General features: G+C 35.7%; 1 protein-coding gene across 1 annotated transcript in view; it reads right to left on the bottom strand.

Moving 5' to 3' along the window:
* LOC127620340 (sterile alpha motif domain-containing protein 12-like) overlaps positions 1-18,340 on the bottom strand; it is a 143,433-nt gene that overhangs the window by 110,412 nt on the left and 14,681 nt on the right. The window contains exons 2-3 of the mRNA XM_052093544.1: positions 7,894-8,084; positions 3,716-3,845 (exon numbers count right to left, since the gene is read on the bottom strand). Coding sequence (XP_051949504.1) covers positions 3,716-3,845; positions 7,894-8,084 — 321 coding nt within the window. The remainder of the gene's footprint in view (positions 1-3,715; positions 3,846-7,893; positions 8,085-18,340) is intronic.

The following is an 18,340-nucleotide window of genomic DNA, read 5'->3' as shown; positions in this document are numbered from 1 at the left end:
ACAGTTAGTTCCGGTCCTCGAATCTGATAGGATGAGAGAAATTCCATGAGCACTGATTGTCTGATACCATCAGCACTCTGACGCTTCACTGTGTGTATCACTCCGCTTGTGTTCGTGCCATTCTAAACTAAAGTGTAAGAGCAGTGCAGATGTGTAAGAGCTACTGTTTGTCTTTTTTTACATGTATTTTGTTTACATTATATGTGTTAGCAGCAGGTGGTGGCAAAAGATAATTTTTGGTGTAATATGAGCCAATGAGGTGAAGAGAATCTGCGTCAGCAAGTGTTTACATACAGCACTCTGTGATCGCTCGTATTACTACTACACTACTAAAGCTAGAAAATAGCTTTAAATGGCTTTAAATGAACAACTTCAGCATTATGGCTCATCACAGCTGAGAGACACAACAGACTGATTAATTACACAAACTGAACTTCTTTTAGGACTTTCCACATTGGAGTGGATACACTGTTACAAATGGCGGAGGACATTGCAGTTTCTATAGTTAAAGACTCTTGCACACTGTGAAATAGGGAGAAATATCCCCACTTGGATGGCTTCTTTTCCACTGAGAAAGCTAATCTTCAGAGAGCTGACAGCATCTCTGCTTGGGTGTGGCAACAGGTGAACGCACACGCTCCGTCGCGCTCTCTCTCTCTCTCTCTCTCACACACACACACACACACACACACACACACACACACACACACACACACACACACACATCCATCCATCCTTGTTTATCCAATAACTTGTTAGAAACAGCACAAGCTGTGATACTATTTCTGAAGTGACATTTTTGAATTACTAACGAAATTGGTTTGAACCAGCAACGGCAGATTCTGATCTGCCGCGTAATAAAGTAGTTCCATGCACAAATGCATTTTTGACCGTACTCATTTTTTTAAATTTACTTGTTTATTGAACTGTACACTGCAGCTCTGCACTGCTCTACAATTATGCATCCTGTTTTGTTACTTCAATTTCATTCAAATTCAGCAACTGAATTGAAATTTTAAAACCAGCTTTGAATGGCACACAACCCTGCTTGTTAATCATTGTTGTGAGACCTTGTTCACCAAAGGACACTTACTTTCTGGTGATTTTAACAGTTCTAACAGTATTATTATTATTATTATTATTTTTTTTAAAGGTTTCAATTTATGTTTTTTTTTTTTTTTTTTTAACTGGCACAATGCTTATTAAAGTGCCTGGATGAGTATTGGATATGGATGAGTACTTATTATGTCAAACAATACCTGTTTAATTATCGGACATTAGTTGTGGTGTTACTGTATATAGTGTTGTGCTTCATGACCTCATTGTTCCATGGCCCACGGTACTGATGTCTGTCTACTTGTTCTCTCTGATATTCTCAGCTGTATATAACACAGAATGAGTGCACCTTCTCCCCTGATTACACCTATATTATCAAAAATATGTGCTTAACTCATTTACCAAACCACTTGCTGTCTCGGTCTTTGTAATTACTGCAGATTAGGGACTAATATCTAATTATGCCTTAATGTGCTTTAATGCATTTTTAATGGCAGCTCAGCGTTCGAGTCAAACTCTCGGAGCGATTCGTGAGACGTGTAAGAAGTGGTGAGGGAGAATCTCCACAGCAATGGAAAGGAAACATTTGTCTAACTGGCTACTCTCTGGTTCAAATGGAAACAAACCGACACTTAGTAGTAAGTAATTTGGTAACTTAATAGTTAGTAATTTTAAGATCTCTAGGCAGTTTTGAGGATGCCAGCCATGATGAAATGTACGTACAGCTCAGAAAAAAGGCTTGTGAATCCTTCAAAAAATATCAGAATTTGGTTACACTTTATTTATATGTGTCATTGTACAGTACAGTGTAATTACACAAGTAATTACTGATTGCTACTAATTAACAACATGTACTTACTACAGGTTTAGGGTAAGGGTTTGGTTTAGGGTTATTTGCTTGTAATTAATTATGCATAATTGACTATTGTTATTATATTAAATAATACATGTAATATGTGTAAAAAGGACACAATAAAATAAAGTGTTAACCAGAATTTTAGGGTGAATGTGTCTCAAAATGTGATCTGATAAAGACGTAATGATAAATCAATAGCAGTTCTAAGAGCTCACATACTGTTTATTACTACATGCCTGTTGAAGTTGTGAAGTATCCTTATATTTAAATTCTTCTGAAACATTTATCAAGAAGACAATTTGCATAATGGCCACATATACACAGTTGTGACAACCACATTTAAATGTGAGTAAATCCCTTAAATTATCATTCCGTGTGTGTCCGGAATACAAGAGTATACAAGAATACAAGAGTTTAACAGTTTAAAGTGAGTCAATATAAATTGTCATTGCATTGAAAAGAAAAAACTTGGATACTCATACATTTTTTTCCTTTTGTGTTCCACAGAAATTAAACTCATACAGTTTTGAAACGACATGAAGGTGAGTTAATTATGGTGGAATAATACCTTTAAGCCACCAGATGAGGAGTTCCAACAGTATTTATCTGCAGTATAAATGTGGACAATGACAATCTCCAATAAAGTAATAACTGTATGACTAAATTCAGGTCCTTGGATGTAAGGTCTATTTTAAGTTAGGAACCTGAACCAACCAATTAATATTTGGGAGCCACACATATGACCCATTAAAAATGTTCATTGTGTATTCCAGTACTTTTAATCAAGCCAGTTTCTTATAAACACTCTTTTTGGCACTGAACCATCTTTGTTTACTCTAATGAAATGTGTTTTGTTATGCATGATATGATCAGACATGGATGCAAATTGCATTGTGTCTCTATTGGTAAGGCATGGTGCTTATGAACATATTCCTGTTAATTAAGGATAGTCAAATTGAGCTTGCATATTTTCTGCCCACATTATTGCTAATTGGACTGAGAATAACCCTAATGCAATGTGTATTCAAAATACTTTGAGTCAAATTGGAGCGATTTGAAATGGACAAAACATTGCTTTAGCCAGTATTACTTGTGACAATGGAGATCAGTTGACCAAATCATGATAAATCACCACAAGATCTGTTCTGAGTGCTAGAATGTGGAGGATTCAGCCAACTACCAAAATCTGGCAAAATGTACTGGGACTAAACTGTATTGCCTGAATATATACCTGAATCTGCTCTTTAAAATGAAAAAAAGAAAAGTAAAAAGTGCTAGTCTACCCCTCTGTCTGAATATGTGCCAAGTTATAATGCTTTTCTCAATCATTTAATCAACATTTGATGAATTACTGCTGCCATGATCTATAAAATTGCACAAACAAATGTACATGCTTACTTTCTATTTTCGAAGAGGTGCACGTCAGGCTATACCATAACCACCTTTAGATGTTATCATGCTGGAATTGTCTACACTATGTAAGCAATTCATCTTTATAAAAGCTTCTTGCACAATACAACATAAAAAAATTGAAGTATTGTCATCCATCACAATGCATTAAGTCATATATATGAAATAAAAACACACACACACACATTCCTCCACATGCATGCACAGGAACCCCTGCTGAGCTAATAAACATTAGAATGCAATCATTTTGGCTGAGCCGCTAACAATTAATGCCAGTGCCATTATCAATGTCTTAATGCAAGTGAAATGTGTGTGTGTGTGAGTAAGCATTGGACATTGTGTATTTGACCTTGGCCAAGATCATTATGAAAATTACAGGGTGCCTGTGTTTACCTGTAATGTCGTGCTGCTTGAAGGAGTCACTGTAGACTTGGTGTTGATTGGGACAGTGTTTCTTTAGCCATTTACAAACATCCTGCTGGGTCCACAGAGCCACCGGTTTGGAAAGCTTCACAGTTCCTGGCTGGGCAAGAACAAAATAGCAGAATCTCAGCTGAATGCAGACTGTAAATAAATTTTCTCTTCCACGAACTCCTCATCTTGATAAATGAATTGTTCATCCAAAAATGACAATTCTGTCATAATTTACTCACCCTCATGATATTCTAAGCCTGTATGACTTTCTTTCTTCTGTGGATAACAAAATAAGAAATTTGGAAGATTTGAAGGTTTTAGAGTTCAACTCAATGGAGAGGAAGATCAGACTTTAATTTCAGACATAAATTCCAGTCTGTTCCTCACTCAATGCTACTGAATTAATTCAGAAGACTTTGAATATAGCGTACAAGTCATGCAGACCACTTTCATTATACTTTAAACCTTTAACCTCTGATGGAATTAAAAAAAATGTATCCCCTTTTTCTCCCAATTTGGAATGCCCAATTTCCACTACTTAGTAGGTCCTCGTGGTGGCACAGTTACTCACCTCAATCTGGGTGGCGGAGGACAAGTCTCAGTTGCCTCAGCTTCTGAGACTGTCAATCCACACATCTTATCACGTGGCTCACTGTGCATGACACCAGGGAGACCCACAGCACTGGAGGCTCATACTACTCCCCGTGATCAACGCACAGCTTACCACGCACACCATTGAGAGCGAGAACTACTAATCATGACCACAAGGAGTTTACCCCATGTGACTCTACCCTCCCTAGCAACCGGGCCAATTTGGTTGCTTAGGAGACCTGGCAGGAGTCAATCAGCACACCCTGAATTCAAACTCACAACTCCAGTGTTGGTAGTCAGCGACAATACTCGCTGAGCTACCCAGGCCCCTCTGTTGGTGTTTTTAAAGATTTCGTGATTCAGTGGCATGCCCAAAATTAAAAGCTTTTAACTCTACAAAAAACAAAAAAAACAATGAGGGTTAATTGTTTGGTATCAGTTTTTTTTTATTATATACATTATGACAAATTATGAGACACTCTGAAAAATCACAAAAACACTTGAGCCATTATCTATCTCAGGGTGTAAATAATATAGCTTTGAAAAATTGCTTTTGTTTTGTTCGCAAAAATGTCATCTGTAACTGAGTAAAAAGGTTTGTGTTGATATGACAAAACAATCAAAAGTTATAGCATTCCAATAATTATTTATCATAGTGTCTAAAAATGTCTCCTTGTGCCCCAAAGCCTCACAAAACAAATAAAACATAATAATTGTACATAAGAACTAAGTACACATGCAAGTGCAACAATGACAAAGGTATGCTCTCTCTCCAAAGCATGCATGCATGAGTAAAGAGATCTCATTCAGTTCCATTCTGTGTCATTTGAGCCATCGAGTCTGTGTCATGTACTTGGCGCCATCTCCTGGTGGCCAGATGTAATTACAGCGAATGATCCTCTCTGCCTATATTTGGATGACTTCCACATCTGGTTGCAGCGATATGAATCCTAATACAATTGGTTTAGCATTCCATGATGCTGGACAACATTTTAATCAGTAACTATAAAACTATAAAACTATTTAACTATAAAAAAAAAAAATAACATGAGCAGTGCAAAATTATTAATGCATTATCAAAACGGAACACCTTTTGATTTGTTTGGCAATAATACCTACATGCATTGTAAAGTACAGCTTCTAAGCTTAAAAACGATACCTATTTTGTTTTGGTCAAGACTGTAGTTATTGATTATGATAATCATTTTTTCCCGACGGGCTCGTCTATTTTGAATTTTGAAAGCCTCTTTTGTCATTCATTTGCTTGGAAAAGAGAGTCATATGGGTTTGGCCAACAGTATGGTAAGTAATTAATGACATAATTTAATTTTTTGGGTGAACTATGCACTTAATGACCATCTCTCCATTCAAATGTCAGAGCTCAATTTCAGTATGATATAAGTGGAATTCTAAGTGTCTGGAAAAAGGGCCATTGTGACTTGGGCTTGAGTCGATGTATGCCCTAAATTTAAGAGGCAGCCTAATTCAGCAGCAATGACACAACACAACAGACAGACCAAACAAACAGAAGCTGAGTCAGTAGAAACCGCCTCCAGTGTGGTGAGAGTCACAGCCACACTAAAAACAGCACAGAGCTAATTAACCCAAGATACCTGCAGCAGAGGTATGATGGTAAGCCCGCGGAGCCGCAATCGCTGGCAGAGCCTTACAAAAGGATTGATGAGGTTTAATATATAAAGGTATATCACACTGCATTGAAAAAAGTGCAGATGGTGAGCTTTATTTTACAGGGAGACTTTCAGAAGTTGGAAGGACGGAGCCACAAATTCTGTGGCTCCTGTAGGTGGGAGACAAGTGGGAATAGCTTTGTTGGTGGATTCCCAGCCAATTAAACAAAGATGAGTGACAGATAAGTGGAGAGGGGATGAGAAGTTGGAAGAGGAAAGGTGAGAGTTATAACACATAGACATGCACACACACAAAAACAATGTCACAGTCATTCTGTCCTTGGTATAATTATACAATTCAAGAATTTTCATGTTACTATAGCAACAAAGCATGATGACTTGAAGATATGAATACATAACAGCGCTAAAATGATCTTCATCTATGACAACAGAATACAGAATTCTGTAATCAGCTTAGATACATTTTAAGCTTTTAGTTTGAAGGGTCGTTCAATACGAACATTATTTATGTTTTAAATATGAACGAGAACATTTTTTGGTTTCAATTCAAATTAATGCATTTTCATTGATGCATATTAAATTTTTCTCTAATGAAAATTAGATTGACTTTTCAGATTTTCAATTTCTCAAATATACAACGTTTTCAAATGTATACTATAGGATTTGCAATAAATCTCAATGGAGTTTAATAAGACATATCCACTTACTCTTAAATGGACTAAATCAAGAGTGCAAAAGCAGACCCAGTTCGTTAGAGTGCCATCTTGTGGTAAAAAGCTTACAAAAATAATATATTGTGGTGTACAGAATGAGAAAGGGCTGGCTTTTGTTCACAAAAGTAGATGCCAGGGGCTGTGAATTCTGTTACTCTGACCTAAAATTCTAAAACACTTACTAAAAACCAACAGACCTTATTTACAGAACCGCCATCTTTGATTTTTGACAGGAATGAGAACGAGGCTGTGTGGGGTAGAGACGTACAGTCTCTTGAATTGTACAGTTTTGGAGTGTGTTTTCATTCTTGTCAAAAATCAAAGATGGCGCTTTTGTGAATGAGGTATATTAAAATCCATTGTGCCACATCACAGACACTCAAACAAAATAACTATAGCATTTGATGATAAATTCCTATGATGAATTCCTTTTTTTGGTCCTTTTTTCTATTAATATGTTTCTTGAGGTTCACTTATAATATTTGTTTTTTTGCACACAAAAAAAAAAGAGTAATATATTTGTACAAAATGATCATTTTCCACCCTCATTCTTTCCCTCTGTCAGAAACACTCGGTTTTGGTGCTGCTTCTCCTCTAAGACAGTAACGCCTACTGTTACGATTGGCTCTCTGCTCTTGACTGACATGCTCTCTCTAATTGCCATCTCACTGCTTAGCTCTACTGGGCAGGGTTATGGAAGTGATCATTTAAAAGAAGTCAGATGCAAATGTCTACCACAGTGTGACATCACAGTAAGAACGAGTTGTCGTGGCAGCTTGGTTTCAACAAATGCTCTTTTTACACTGAGGAGGAAGTGTTGATTTCTGAAACTTACAATATGTATTTATAGTACAATTACGTCTTATATGTCAAAAGATCAAGGAGAATTTGATTCCTCATGTCATAATCCCTTTAAAGACCTCATGAAATGGACATTTCCTATTGAAACAGGAAGTTTGGGCATAACATACTGTATCAGGGGGAGGGATATACTCATTCTATAGAGCATTTGATTACACAAAAATCAGTTTATTTAATGTAAATGAAGTAGCACATTCATTTTACATCCACCGAGGCTGCAACTGTGTACACATGCTTAATGTAATGCTTCAAGTATGATATATCTATATAGTAGTAAAATATTCTACTACAGTTCACTAAAGACATTTGAGTTAATGGTGAAAAGTCTTGATTCTGTTCTTACCCTGGAGAGCTCAGATTCTGAGACGGAGCGCTGGGGTGGAGATCGTTGATTGAAACCCAGACTCTGGTCCTGAAACCCTGGGCTGTCATCATCCAGTCCATGATCAACAGACACTTCCTCCAGTTGTGAAGTCATATCTTCCGCACACACCTGATGGTCAATGCCATTCTGGGACAGATTGCAGTGGACAGCTGGGGAAATCAACAAGTGTATGACTGGTTAGTAACCAATAATGACCACAAGGTGGTGCCATTGTATAATAACATAAACCAAACTATATGTGAATAGGAGTGCTCATCCTGACAATACAACAAAAAGAGTATATAAGAGTTTATAAATGCATGATTGAGAAATACATTTGTACTATATTGTTAAAATAAATATCTCATTAAACAAATGCATACCAGTGTTATACCTGTAGCATTTTCTTTTAGCAAATTAGTTATTAAGCCCAAGCAATTCATTTGTTGTCCTCTTTGACATTTGTCATATTGTAATGAATATCTGAGATCATATATGCCAATGTTTTACATCCTGGTGTATCTTAAAGATGAAAACCTAGACTTTTCTGTAATACCATTATTTGTAATATGTTCTTATGGACCAAACACTAAAGATTACATTTGAAAACAATCTCAATACCAAAACTGGCATTTTTCAAGGCTATATTACTTTTAGAAACCTGTCAAACAACATAAATTTAATCATTTACAGCAAAGAAATTATTTTATTAAAAGTTGTTAGCATTGTCCTCTAGGTGGCATTAGATGACAAAATGTATGACAGCAACGCTTGACCAGCTCCACAGATTTTCTGTAATGCTGTCTGAGTGAAATCAGATACTATGTATTATGCCATCATTAGGACAATCCACTTTAATAAAGGAAAGACAAAATCATGTCTTGTCACTCTTATGTAAACAGCAAATGCCAACAAATGCAATAAACATAGATGGATGCTAGCTAGGCAGAATGTTAGCCTCTACAGTCAAAATTAACTTTCAATGTATGGAAAAAAATATGCATTGAATGTGAATGGTGAATGAGGCTAAAACTCTGTCTAACATGTTCTTTTGTGTTCCACAGAAGAAAGTAAGTCATATGGGTTTGGAACAACATGTGGGTGAATGATGACATTTTTGGATGTATAAACCCATTAACCTTTCCTTTAAAGCAGAAGTGTGTAATTTCAGCACACCAGGCACCACAGAATGGAATTACAAAAATAACCATTTGTTTTCAAACAGCTTTTTGAATACTCTCCCCTGTCTGCTGTTGATCAAGCAATCAGATTGTACCACTTCCAACTCAAGCAACAATGTTATTGTGTCGGTATGGATGGGTTTCTCAAAACAAAATCATTTTTATAGTTCCACAGTTTTCGAGAAAATTAGAGTGGTGGTGAGCATAAAGAGTGGTGGTGGCATAGTGGGCTAAAGCACATAACTGGTAATCAGAAGGTTGCTGGTTCAATCCCCACAGCCACCACCCTTGTGTCCTTGAGCAAGGCACTTAATTCCAGGTTGTTCCAGGGGAATTGTCCCTGTAATAAGTGCACTGTCACTTTGGATAAAAGCATCAGCCAAATGCATACATGTAAATGTATGTTAAGCTGGGATAAGAAAAAGTTACACACTTCAGCTTTAAAACAAAAACAAAAAAAACATTTTGGAAAAAGCTGATTCTTACACAGAAGAATCATCAATGACAAACTTCAGCGTTTAAGATTAAAATAGTGACACGTGAACAAATCCGGCTATTTGGAGTGAATTGAGGCCAAGCAGATGAGAGCCAGCTGAATCTTGTTCTGCCAGAAATTACAAGAAGTCGAAAACCAAATGAAAAGCCCAAAATAGAACCTAGTGCTATGGAAACATAGTATGGTACATGTCTAAGTTTAACCACTTACTTCTACAAGAATGTCTGATTAAAGGCATATTTCGTCTAAAAAATTGAAAATTCTGTCATCATTTATCCTCACATCGTTCCAAATCCAAAAGGAGATGTAAGGCAGAATGTTATGAACTGGCAGCCTCTCATTAATTTTAATTGTATGGGGAAAAAAGAGCAGCATTGTGTTTCATGGAAGAAAGTATATCATACAGGTCTGGATTAACATGACTGAATGTTCATTTTTTTGTGAATTACTCCTTGAAGTGCATTGTACATTTGATTTGATAACCTGAAGAATCACATAGGCCAACTGTTTAGTTGTTAATAATTCAAAAATCTTCATCCCATCTGTTTGCTAACAATAAACAAGCAGATAGCAAGCAAATTGCTTACAACGGTACATTAAACAACCACAGCAGGAAAAGACTGATTTCATTAATGCTGTTGATGCAGATGCATTTATAAGGCAATACTCAACAAGCTTGCACTCCTAAAACCAGCCTGTAGCATTGCATAACAGGCCATCAAATGAATCTAAGCCATGATGACATTTGCTGAATACCATTACAGAGAAAACAACTGATAACTTGAGCAGAACAAATTGCTCTGCCATTGTTTACTGAGCCCCTGTTGCTGTGAATGCTGTGAATATTTATCCTGCCTTCGTTTCCACTCCAAAACAGAGCCCAAAGATCTTCGAGAAAGAACCAGCAACTTAGCATGCAATGCACAAAGAGCTTCCTTCTCTTCGATTCATACTAATTCTCTCTCTCTCTCTCTCTCTCTCTCTCTCTCTCTCTCTCTCTCTCTCTCTCTCTCTCTCCTCTCTCATCTTTCTTAGGTTACACAACATTGAAACCACTTGGTCAGGCTGCCTAATGGCCGGGCTCTCTACAGAAGATATCAATTATAAATTTAACTCTGTAGAGAGAGGAAGAGGGAGTATAAAAGTGAAAGACAGAAAAAAACAGAGAGACTAAAACCGTGGTGGAATCAAAAATTGTGGGAGAACTAAGATCAATGCTTAGAGATCGACACCTTAAAAGATAGAGCATGTTATTTGATTTGTGTGGAGTATGTTTGTGTGTTTGGAGGGGTGTTACAACATGTAATAGGGGTGATGCTGGGCCTTGAGGTGGGTATATGCTTTTTTCTGCCTCTGTCTCTAAAAATAGACCAGAACGTATGACATGCGCACTGAGGGATGAAGGAAACGAGAGACAGAGAAAGATAGAGATGCTGCACTTTGTTAACCAGGAACACCAAAAGAGCTATTTGAAGAATCTTTCCGCAGCTCTTTGGCATACAATGACAGTTGATGGTGACTAGGGATGTGCACAAGTAATCGTTCAGCACTAGCTAGTCAAATATTAAAAAAGCTTGTCAAATATCGCAAATTGATTTTATTTTGATTCTTATTGAATTATAATCTATTGGTATTTGATTCTTGTTGAAGTCATGCAAACCAACAGACGAGGATCTGCTTTTACTGTGCAAATACTTATCAGACCAGTATGTGTTTATGTACATTAAAAGTTTATATATGGGAGTTACCCTAATGCCGTCAGTATTGGTTTCTATGTAAGCTCTGGGTGAGTAAATGTTTTTACTGTTTTTTTTCCCTTCCATTTTTATTTTTAATTATATAAATCATAATAAATTCTGAGACTCTCCGCCTTTCTTAACTGTTCGAAAATCACACAACATGCTTTTTATTTTTTTTTTACATTTGACATTATATATCTCTGGGTATAAATAAGGTGTCTCTGAAAAACTGCTTTTGTTTTGTTCCCAATCATGTCAACAGTATCTGAGAAAAATGATGTGTTGATAAGAACACCAATCAAAATTTATAGCTTTACAAAAATAATTTATAATAGTGTTAAAATAGTTGCCTCTCCAAACAAGTCAAACCTAATAATTGTACATGAATAAATGTTTGCATAGCATGCAGACATGATTTTAGTAATAAGATTTCACAGAATGAGTGCCTTTTGACTCAATGAGTCTGCATCACTGAGTCTGTGTCATTTACATGTAACATTGTGCTTCATGTTGATTATCTATTGAGCTACGCATCCAATAACCTTGTCTGTTACCTTTCTCATTTGAAAGATAATCGCCTTATAAAGTAATGGTATATGATATTTTATGTTCTGTTTATATTTTGTGAAGTTATAAGCGAAAACACGGCATTTAAGCAACACCAACATATTTGTCAGAGACATACTCTTTGCTATTATTCGCTATATTTTTGTCAGTGAGTAAAACAAGTAAACGAGGTGTATTCTACTCTTTGAGAGCTTTCAATTCCAGCAACATATGACACATGGCTATTTCATGCGTTTGATGTTTTTTCAGATTGCAATAATACGTACAGTGCAAATTGTTTTATAAATTATCAAAACGGAACACTTCTGATTTGTCTGCAAATTTCAAACCACCTGTTCAGTTTTGGTCATAATGCCTGCACCCAAGCTTTCAAACGATTCCTATTTTTTGTTGGTCTAGACTATAGTTATTTTTGCCTTTTTTTTTTTTTTTTTTTAGCAAAAAGGTTTAAAGTGCTTTTAGTCCTTTTTTGAATTTTGACAGATATGGTCTCAATTAACTGTTCCAAAATAAAGTCATACAGGTTTTGAACAACATGCGATGCGGGTAAGTAAATAATGACAGAATTCAATTTTGGGTGAACTGTCCCTTTAAAGGAGGGGGAGGAGAGCAGGGTTAGTTCACACAGTGAAGCTTTACCTATATTGTGAAAGACGGGAAAGAATGAATGAGGAACAGATCGATTCTCCTCAATACTGTCAGGACATCAAGAATCACATTACTGTTAGCCTCAGCACCATAGCGAGAGGCTCTGCCTGCTTATCTGCAGAGCTGTATTGTGCTTTACAATCAGTTAGACTAAGCTAGCGATGGGTATGTAATCTGAAGTAAAGCTAAATGGCAGTTCATTTTAAAGTGGAGTGGCTTGTTTGTGCACTCAAATTGTGACCCAGAAAGAGAAGAAGACTTTGCTGATTTACAGTCAGCTGATTCATATAACATATAAGATGTTTCTTCATGTCCCAGGCTAATAAGATATGCATGATTGGTGGGGAATGGAGTTGAATGGTGTGTTAGTATGTTATTTTTGGAGTAAGGGCGAGTGCCTGTGGGTACAGCACATGTCATGATGGAAAGCTTAGGGTTTACTCTGAGGGCAAATCACTTTTAATGTTGCCCACTGCTCTGACATACACACTGATGAAGGATAGAAGCATAAGCATTAATATATTGTTTTTATACATGTAATTAAACACAAGTCTATCACTGGTGTACAGTCCACAGCATTCCGTTTGGCAACAGAGTTCGGTAATCTGTTCTGCTCTTACAGGACACATTCTTGCATTCTGTCTGTGCTACTTTTAATGGTCTTACATAAGTATGCTTTTGGAGCATCTCACTTTTTCACGTTTTAGGATGCTGTTTCAAGTTAAAAGTAATTGAAACTTTGAAAATCACATCTCGAGATCCCTGCATTCTGTTGTGCCAGCTGTCAAAATGCCCTAAGTGAGCGACTTTCATTCGGTAGCTGTGCAGCTTGTGAGGTTTATTGAGGCGCACTGACAGCACCATATTGACACAGCTTGAAAAAACACAAAGTAACATATACTTCAATCTTAAATGACTCCTATGATAAGAAAGTAAATACTATTTTTGTATAGAATAGATGCAATGATTAATTGCCTTCATTTTTTTTAAGCATTATCTTTCATATAATTAATCACACTAAATTAAGGTGTTAACCCTTAAATTCATGGGGATTTCAACAAACACTCTTACATATTTGGGACTTTAGAGAACTGGCACAATCGCAAATGAATCTACAAAATGCCCAGATAGTATTAATTTTCTAAATATTTTAAAGACAATTAGAAAATAATTTAATAAAATATATTTTGATATATTTTGATGTTTTATTTTGATAATAAATCAGAACAAATCTAGAACAGGATTCATTACTTTCAAACTGGCATTTCATGAGGTGCAACTGGCTGTCAAACACATATTTAGCTACACATAAGATAAGCTACATAAAAACTACACATACGTATTTCTCAGGCATTAATTGAGTCTAAACAAATGCAAAACTTACATAAATTCAGTAGTACACCCAAATAAAAATGTCATACTGTTCATGTCTAGTACTATATAGTTTACTTCCACTTTGTTTCTTCATTACAATAGCAATGTCTAATGTAAATCAAGTCAATCACTGAAACAACAGTGTCACCTTGAGTAAGAAACAGCACGCACATGCATACGGGAAACTGATAATTCATCATTGTTGATAGTTCATTGTTGCACAGATTATCAATATAGTATATTATTTGTATGAATATGAGTACTCATTCCTCTTGTAATGAACAAAGAAATCATGTGATAGTAAACTTATATAGATATGAAACAATCATAAAAATATCATTTATGGAATTCCAAAAAAACTAAAAACTCTTACATACATAGGGTCTCTAATGACCCTATACACTTTTGGTACTCAAGCAAATATATATAACAAATATATAATATATATATTGTGCAATTTTGGCATTTTTTATTTGTTTATTTTTCTGTGTGTGTTACACTATTTATAAGAGACAGATGAGAAAATGGATGAGGTTCAGGGGGTCCAATGAGGTCCCGGGTCACTAAAGACCCAAGGTATGAGTTTAAGTGTAAAATCGAAAGCCTTATTAATTAATTTATTAATTTAAACTTATATGCAATATTTATAAAAACTCATCTACAAAGCAGTTTGAGAAAATATTATTTATGATGTTTAAATTTAACTTTTACTAAAATATATTACTTTATAAAAGTAAATTTTTATTTAAATATTGTTGAAAAATATAAAAAAAAATTGAGAGTTTATTAAAAGAGTTATCATTGTTATTGACCAATATTTATTTTATTATATTATCAATTTTCTCCTTAATCTGTTATTGGTATCAGCAAAAAATGACTATTCTATGCCACAAACAATAAACATTTTGTCATAATTTACTTAGTTTGATAACATTTAAAGTGTGGTCATTTAAATTAATTATTAAACTATGATTTATAAAATTATTCAAAATCCTTATTATGTTTATATTGTTGTAGTCTAATGATTTAGATATCATTGTAAAAAATCTTAAATAAATGATTTATTTAAAAATCACAAATAAAATCAGTTCTGCCTATCAGTTATTAGATACTTAAATCTATGGGTAAGGAAACTTTATTTTCTGGCCAGACCAAATTTTTCAGTGTGTTTGAAATTTGAGTGCAGAGTTCAATACTGCTAGCACGGAAAACTCAGAAGAACAGCTTTCAAATCAGCAGGGCCACTTTCCAGTGGACTCCTTGTTGCATGCTTACTGAAGCTCTAATTGAACTTTTTGGAGACAGAGAGAAAGAGGTAAAGAGAGAGCTAATTGTCCCATGTGCAAGCCAAGGAACAGTCTTCCCTCGTGGTCCCTTTTCTCAATTTTAAGCAACCATTCAAGATAAAAGAGATCATTCCTGCTTTATAGTGAACTTAATTCTGAAATTGGACATGGATATTGGGCCCTGCCCATATAGAAAAAATGTGAGTCTACTGCTGACCATTGAGAGCCGATGAAGAGTTGCCCCTAATCGCCTATTAAGTGATACACTGTGACATCTTATCAAATGTTAAGATTGAATAATGTCTCCCAGGTCTTATTGCATCAAGGTTTTAGTTTTTCTCATATCTAACCATTTGATTAAAAGCAAACAAACTTGATATGCACACAAAGATGTATTCAGTGTCCGAAATTAACTTTTTAGCCAACCAGCCAAGGTGGCTGGTAGATGAAAAAATTTACCAGCCAGACAGAATTCTTACCAGCCAATTTAGTTTTTTTTAAATAGCATTTTACAAGTGGATTTTACAGACATAAGAGACAAATACAAAATACTATAAGCGAACAACTGTATTGTTTTATTATTTATGAAATATTTAATCGCCTGATAGTCCACTTAGATTTTTTGTTTCCGATTATTCACTTATTACAACAAAAGTAAATTTGTATTTTAAACAACATGTTGTCAGATGAACGCCCAGTTTGCAACTCTTCACATAACACAGTAACAGTTCTTGGTTTATTTGCAGTGAGTTAATTAATTCAGCCTGCTCCAACTTATTCAGTCTTTTTGATTCACAAAGAACTGGCTCAAAAGAATAATTTGTTTAGAAATCCGATTACACTGTCGCTTGTTATGTCTCGTGCTGTAGATTCAAAAGAACCAGCTAAAAAGAGTCATTAATGGGGGGATTGGTTTACACTGGAAGCACTTTCATGTGTTGCTGTGGTGCTTAATTTTAGTACAGGAAACACTGTTTAAGTATTTAATTCTGGGTTTCTGTCTTCATCACTGGATGAATACACGCTCAAGAACCGTAAATGAAACCGAACGTCATGAAAATATTTAAGTTTGTATTGCAATGCAATCATTACCAGAGAATTTGTATATGTGGTGTTGGGTAATTAAAACTTACTCACACATCCACTGGAAATCCAAGAATGGTCTTATCTTCATTGACTTCATCTTGCATTTAGCTCATTATGCCAAACAGCCACTTTGGGGTGAGTTTGTAATATGCAAAGCCAGCATGTGTATTGTCTACTATTAGCTTTCAGTTTAGATGATATCATGTTAAATATGCACTATTACAGTTGGGAAAATGCCAACATCATTTTCAAATACCCAGGTACACAAACAGTGTTGATTTATTAAACTTTTGCTTACATAGCAACAGAGTTGCCATGAAGAATGCATGCAATCATCATTTAAAGTCTGGATTAAACATAATGGTGTGCACTGAATCCACATTTGCTCACCAAGCGCCAGTGGACACACAGCGTTGAGACTATTGATGAGCAGCGAGACAGCTAATAAAAGCTGCACTACTGGTGACCTTTCTGACTGTAGGCCTACAAAGCCCCATTGAGGACAAAACTGAAACATCTAAATTTATTTTACATGCTGACACAAACTGAAACCAAAAAGCACCCCCAGAGTGGCCTGTGGCGCAGCAAAATTCACCCGGCAAACAGAAAATATACCCAAATTTGGCGCATGGCGGGTTAATTTCAGACACTAGATGTGTTTTACTGAGTTTTGAGACAACATTTGGATTTAGCTTTGAAGCCATCTATATGCTAATGTATTCCGAGAGGTTGACAAACCTAACCTTTAACAGATAGACAGTCTTTTTCTTTCAGGAAAACAGAGCAAAAATATGTTTATATTTCCTTTCCTCAATATCACCTGCAACCAACTGTCAACTAAATCATGGTTTATGGCAGTGACATATCTAAACTTGTTGAGCCATTTCATGGAGTCTTTAAGTGGGCTGTAATGTCCCACTTTAAATAGACACGATTGCTCTTAAAAATATCCTCAGCATTGACCTACCAATAAATTGCTTAGCAGACAAAACAGAGGCAAAATGCTCACTCAACATCTAATACAGTCAAGGTAAGAAGTCTACAGAGAAATTGTAAATAGCATGTATTGCAAGCTAATATGGAGGATGCAGAACACAATGGCAGATTTACATATTTAATCAGGAACTACAATTCTGAAAGCATTTCAAAATTATATTTTAAGGATTTGTGAGTTTTGTAAGAGAAACAAGGAGTTAAGATGTTTGACGTTTGTCCTCTGGGACTGCACACTCTCTACTTGACAGACTCCTCACAAGACTCACAAAGGGTAACCTGAAGTCTTATTTTTCTAGTTGAGAACTTTCAAAAGCAGAATCTACCTCTTTAGCCTTACATATCTCCCTTTAAGGTGAAAGATTTGACTGTTTATTTCTACACAAGTGTGATATGCTGCCGGACCAAGTGTTATCCCAGAAAGTAATATCTGACACCTTCTATTCTCCTGCTAATGGAGAGATTAGCGTACAAAAGATATCACAGAAGTTCATACTAAGCAACATACTGAAATTAGCATTGAACTGATTACATAAGGCAAATCTACTAACACCAAACCTCATTTAAATGATATTCTCATACAAGAAAACATAAAATGAACCTTCAGTTTAAGTGCATCTCTCTGGAAAGTTTCATTTGGAGTTTGAATGAATCTGGGACAAGAAGATTACATAAAACTACAGCCCCAGTCAAGAGCAGAGGAGGGCGGGGCCGGGCTGGAACAACGCACGCCCGGTCCCCAATCAGCCTGATGGGGCGTGCGAGGGATAAAGCCGGCTGGTGACGAAAGTTAGAGAGAGAGAGAGAGAGAGAGAATGACATGCAGCTGCTCTGTGTGTTTTTCATTTATTTCTTCATTAAACTATTATTTAAATTGTTAAGCCGGTTCTCGCCTGCTCCATTCCCTTATACCCCTTTACGCCCAGCAATATGGATCAATTTAAAGAACTTGTGAAGAATGAAATTAAAAAAATATTTTTTAAATGTTATTATGATAAATTTTTTTATTTGAATAATTCAAGAATTGGATAAAAATATCATAGTGAAACACAAATT

Source organism: Xyrauchen texanus, chromosome 26 (genome assembly GCF_025860055.1).
Source record: "Xyrauchen texanus isolate HMW12.3.18 chromosome 26, RBS_HiC_50CHRs, whole genome shotgun sequence".
NCBI lineage: Eukaryota > Metazoa > Chordata > Actinopteri > Cypriniformes > Catostomidae > Xyrauchen > Xyrauchen texanus.
The sequence above is the reverse complement of the archived record's forward strand: the minus strand, read 5'-3'. Positions and strand labels throughout refer to the sequence as shown.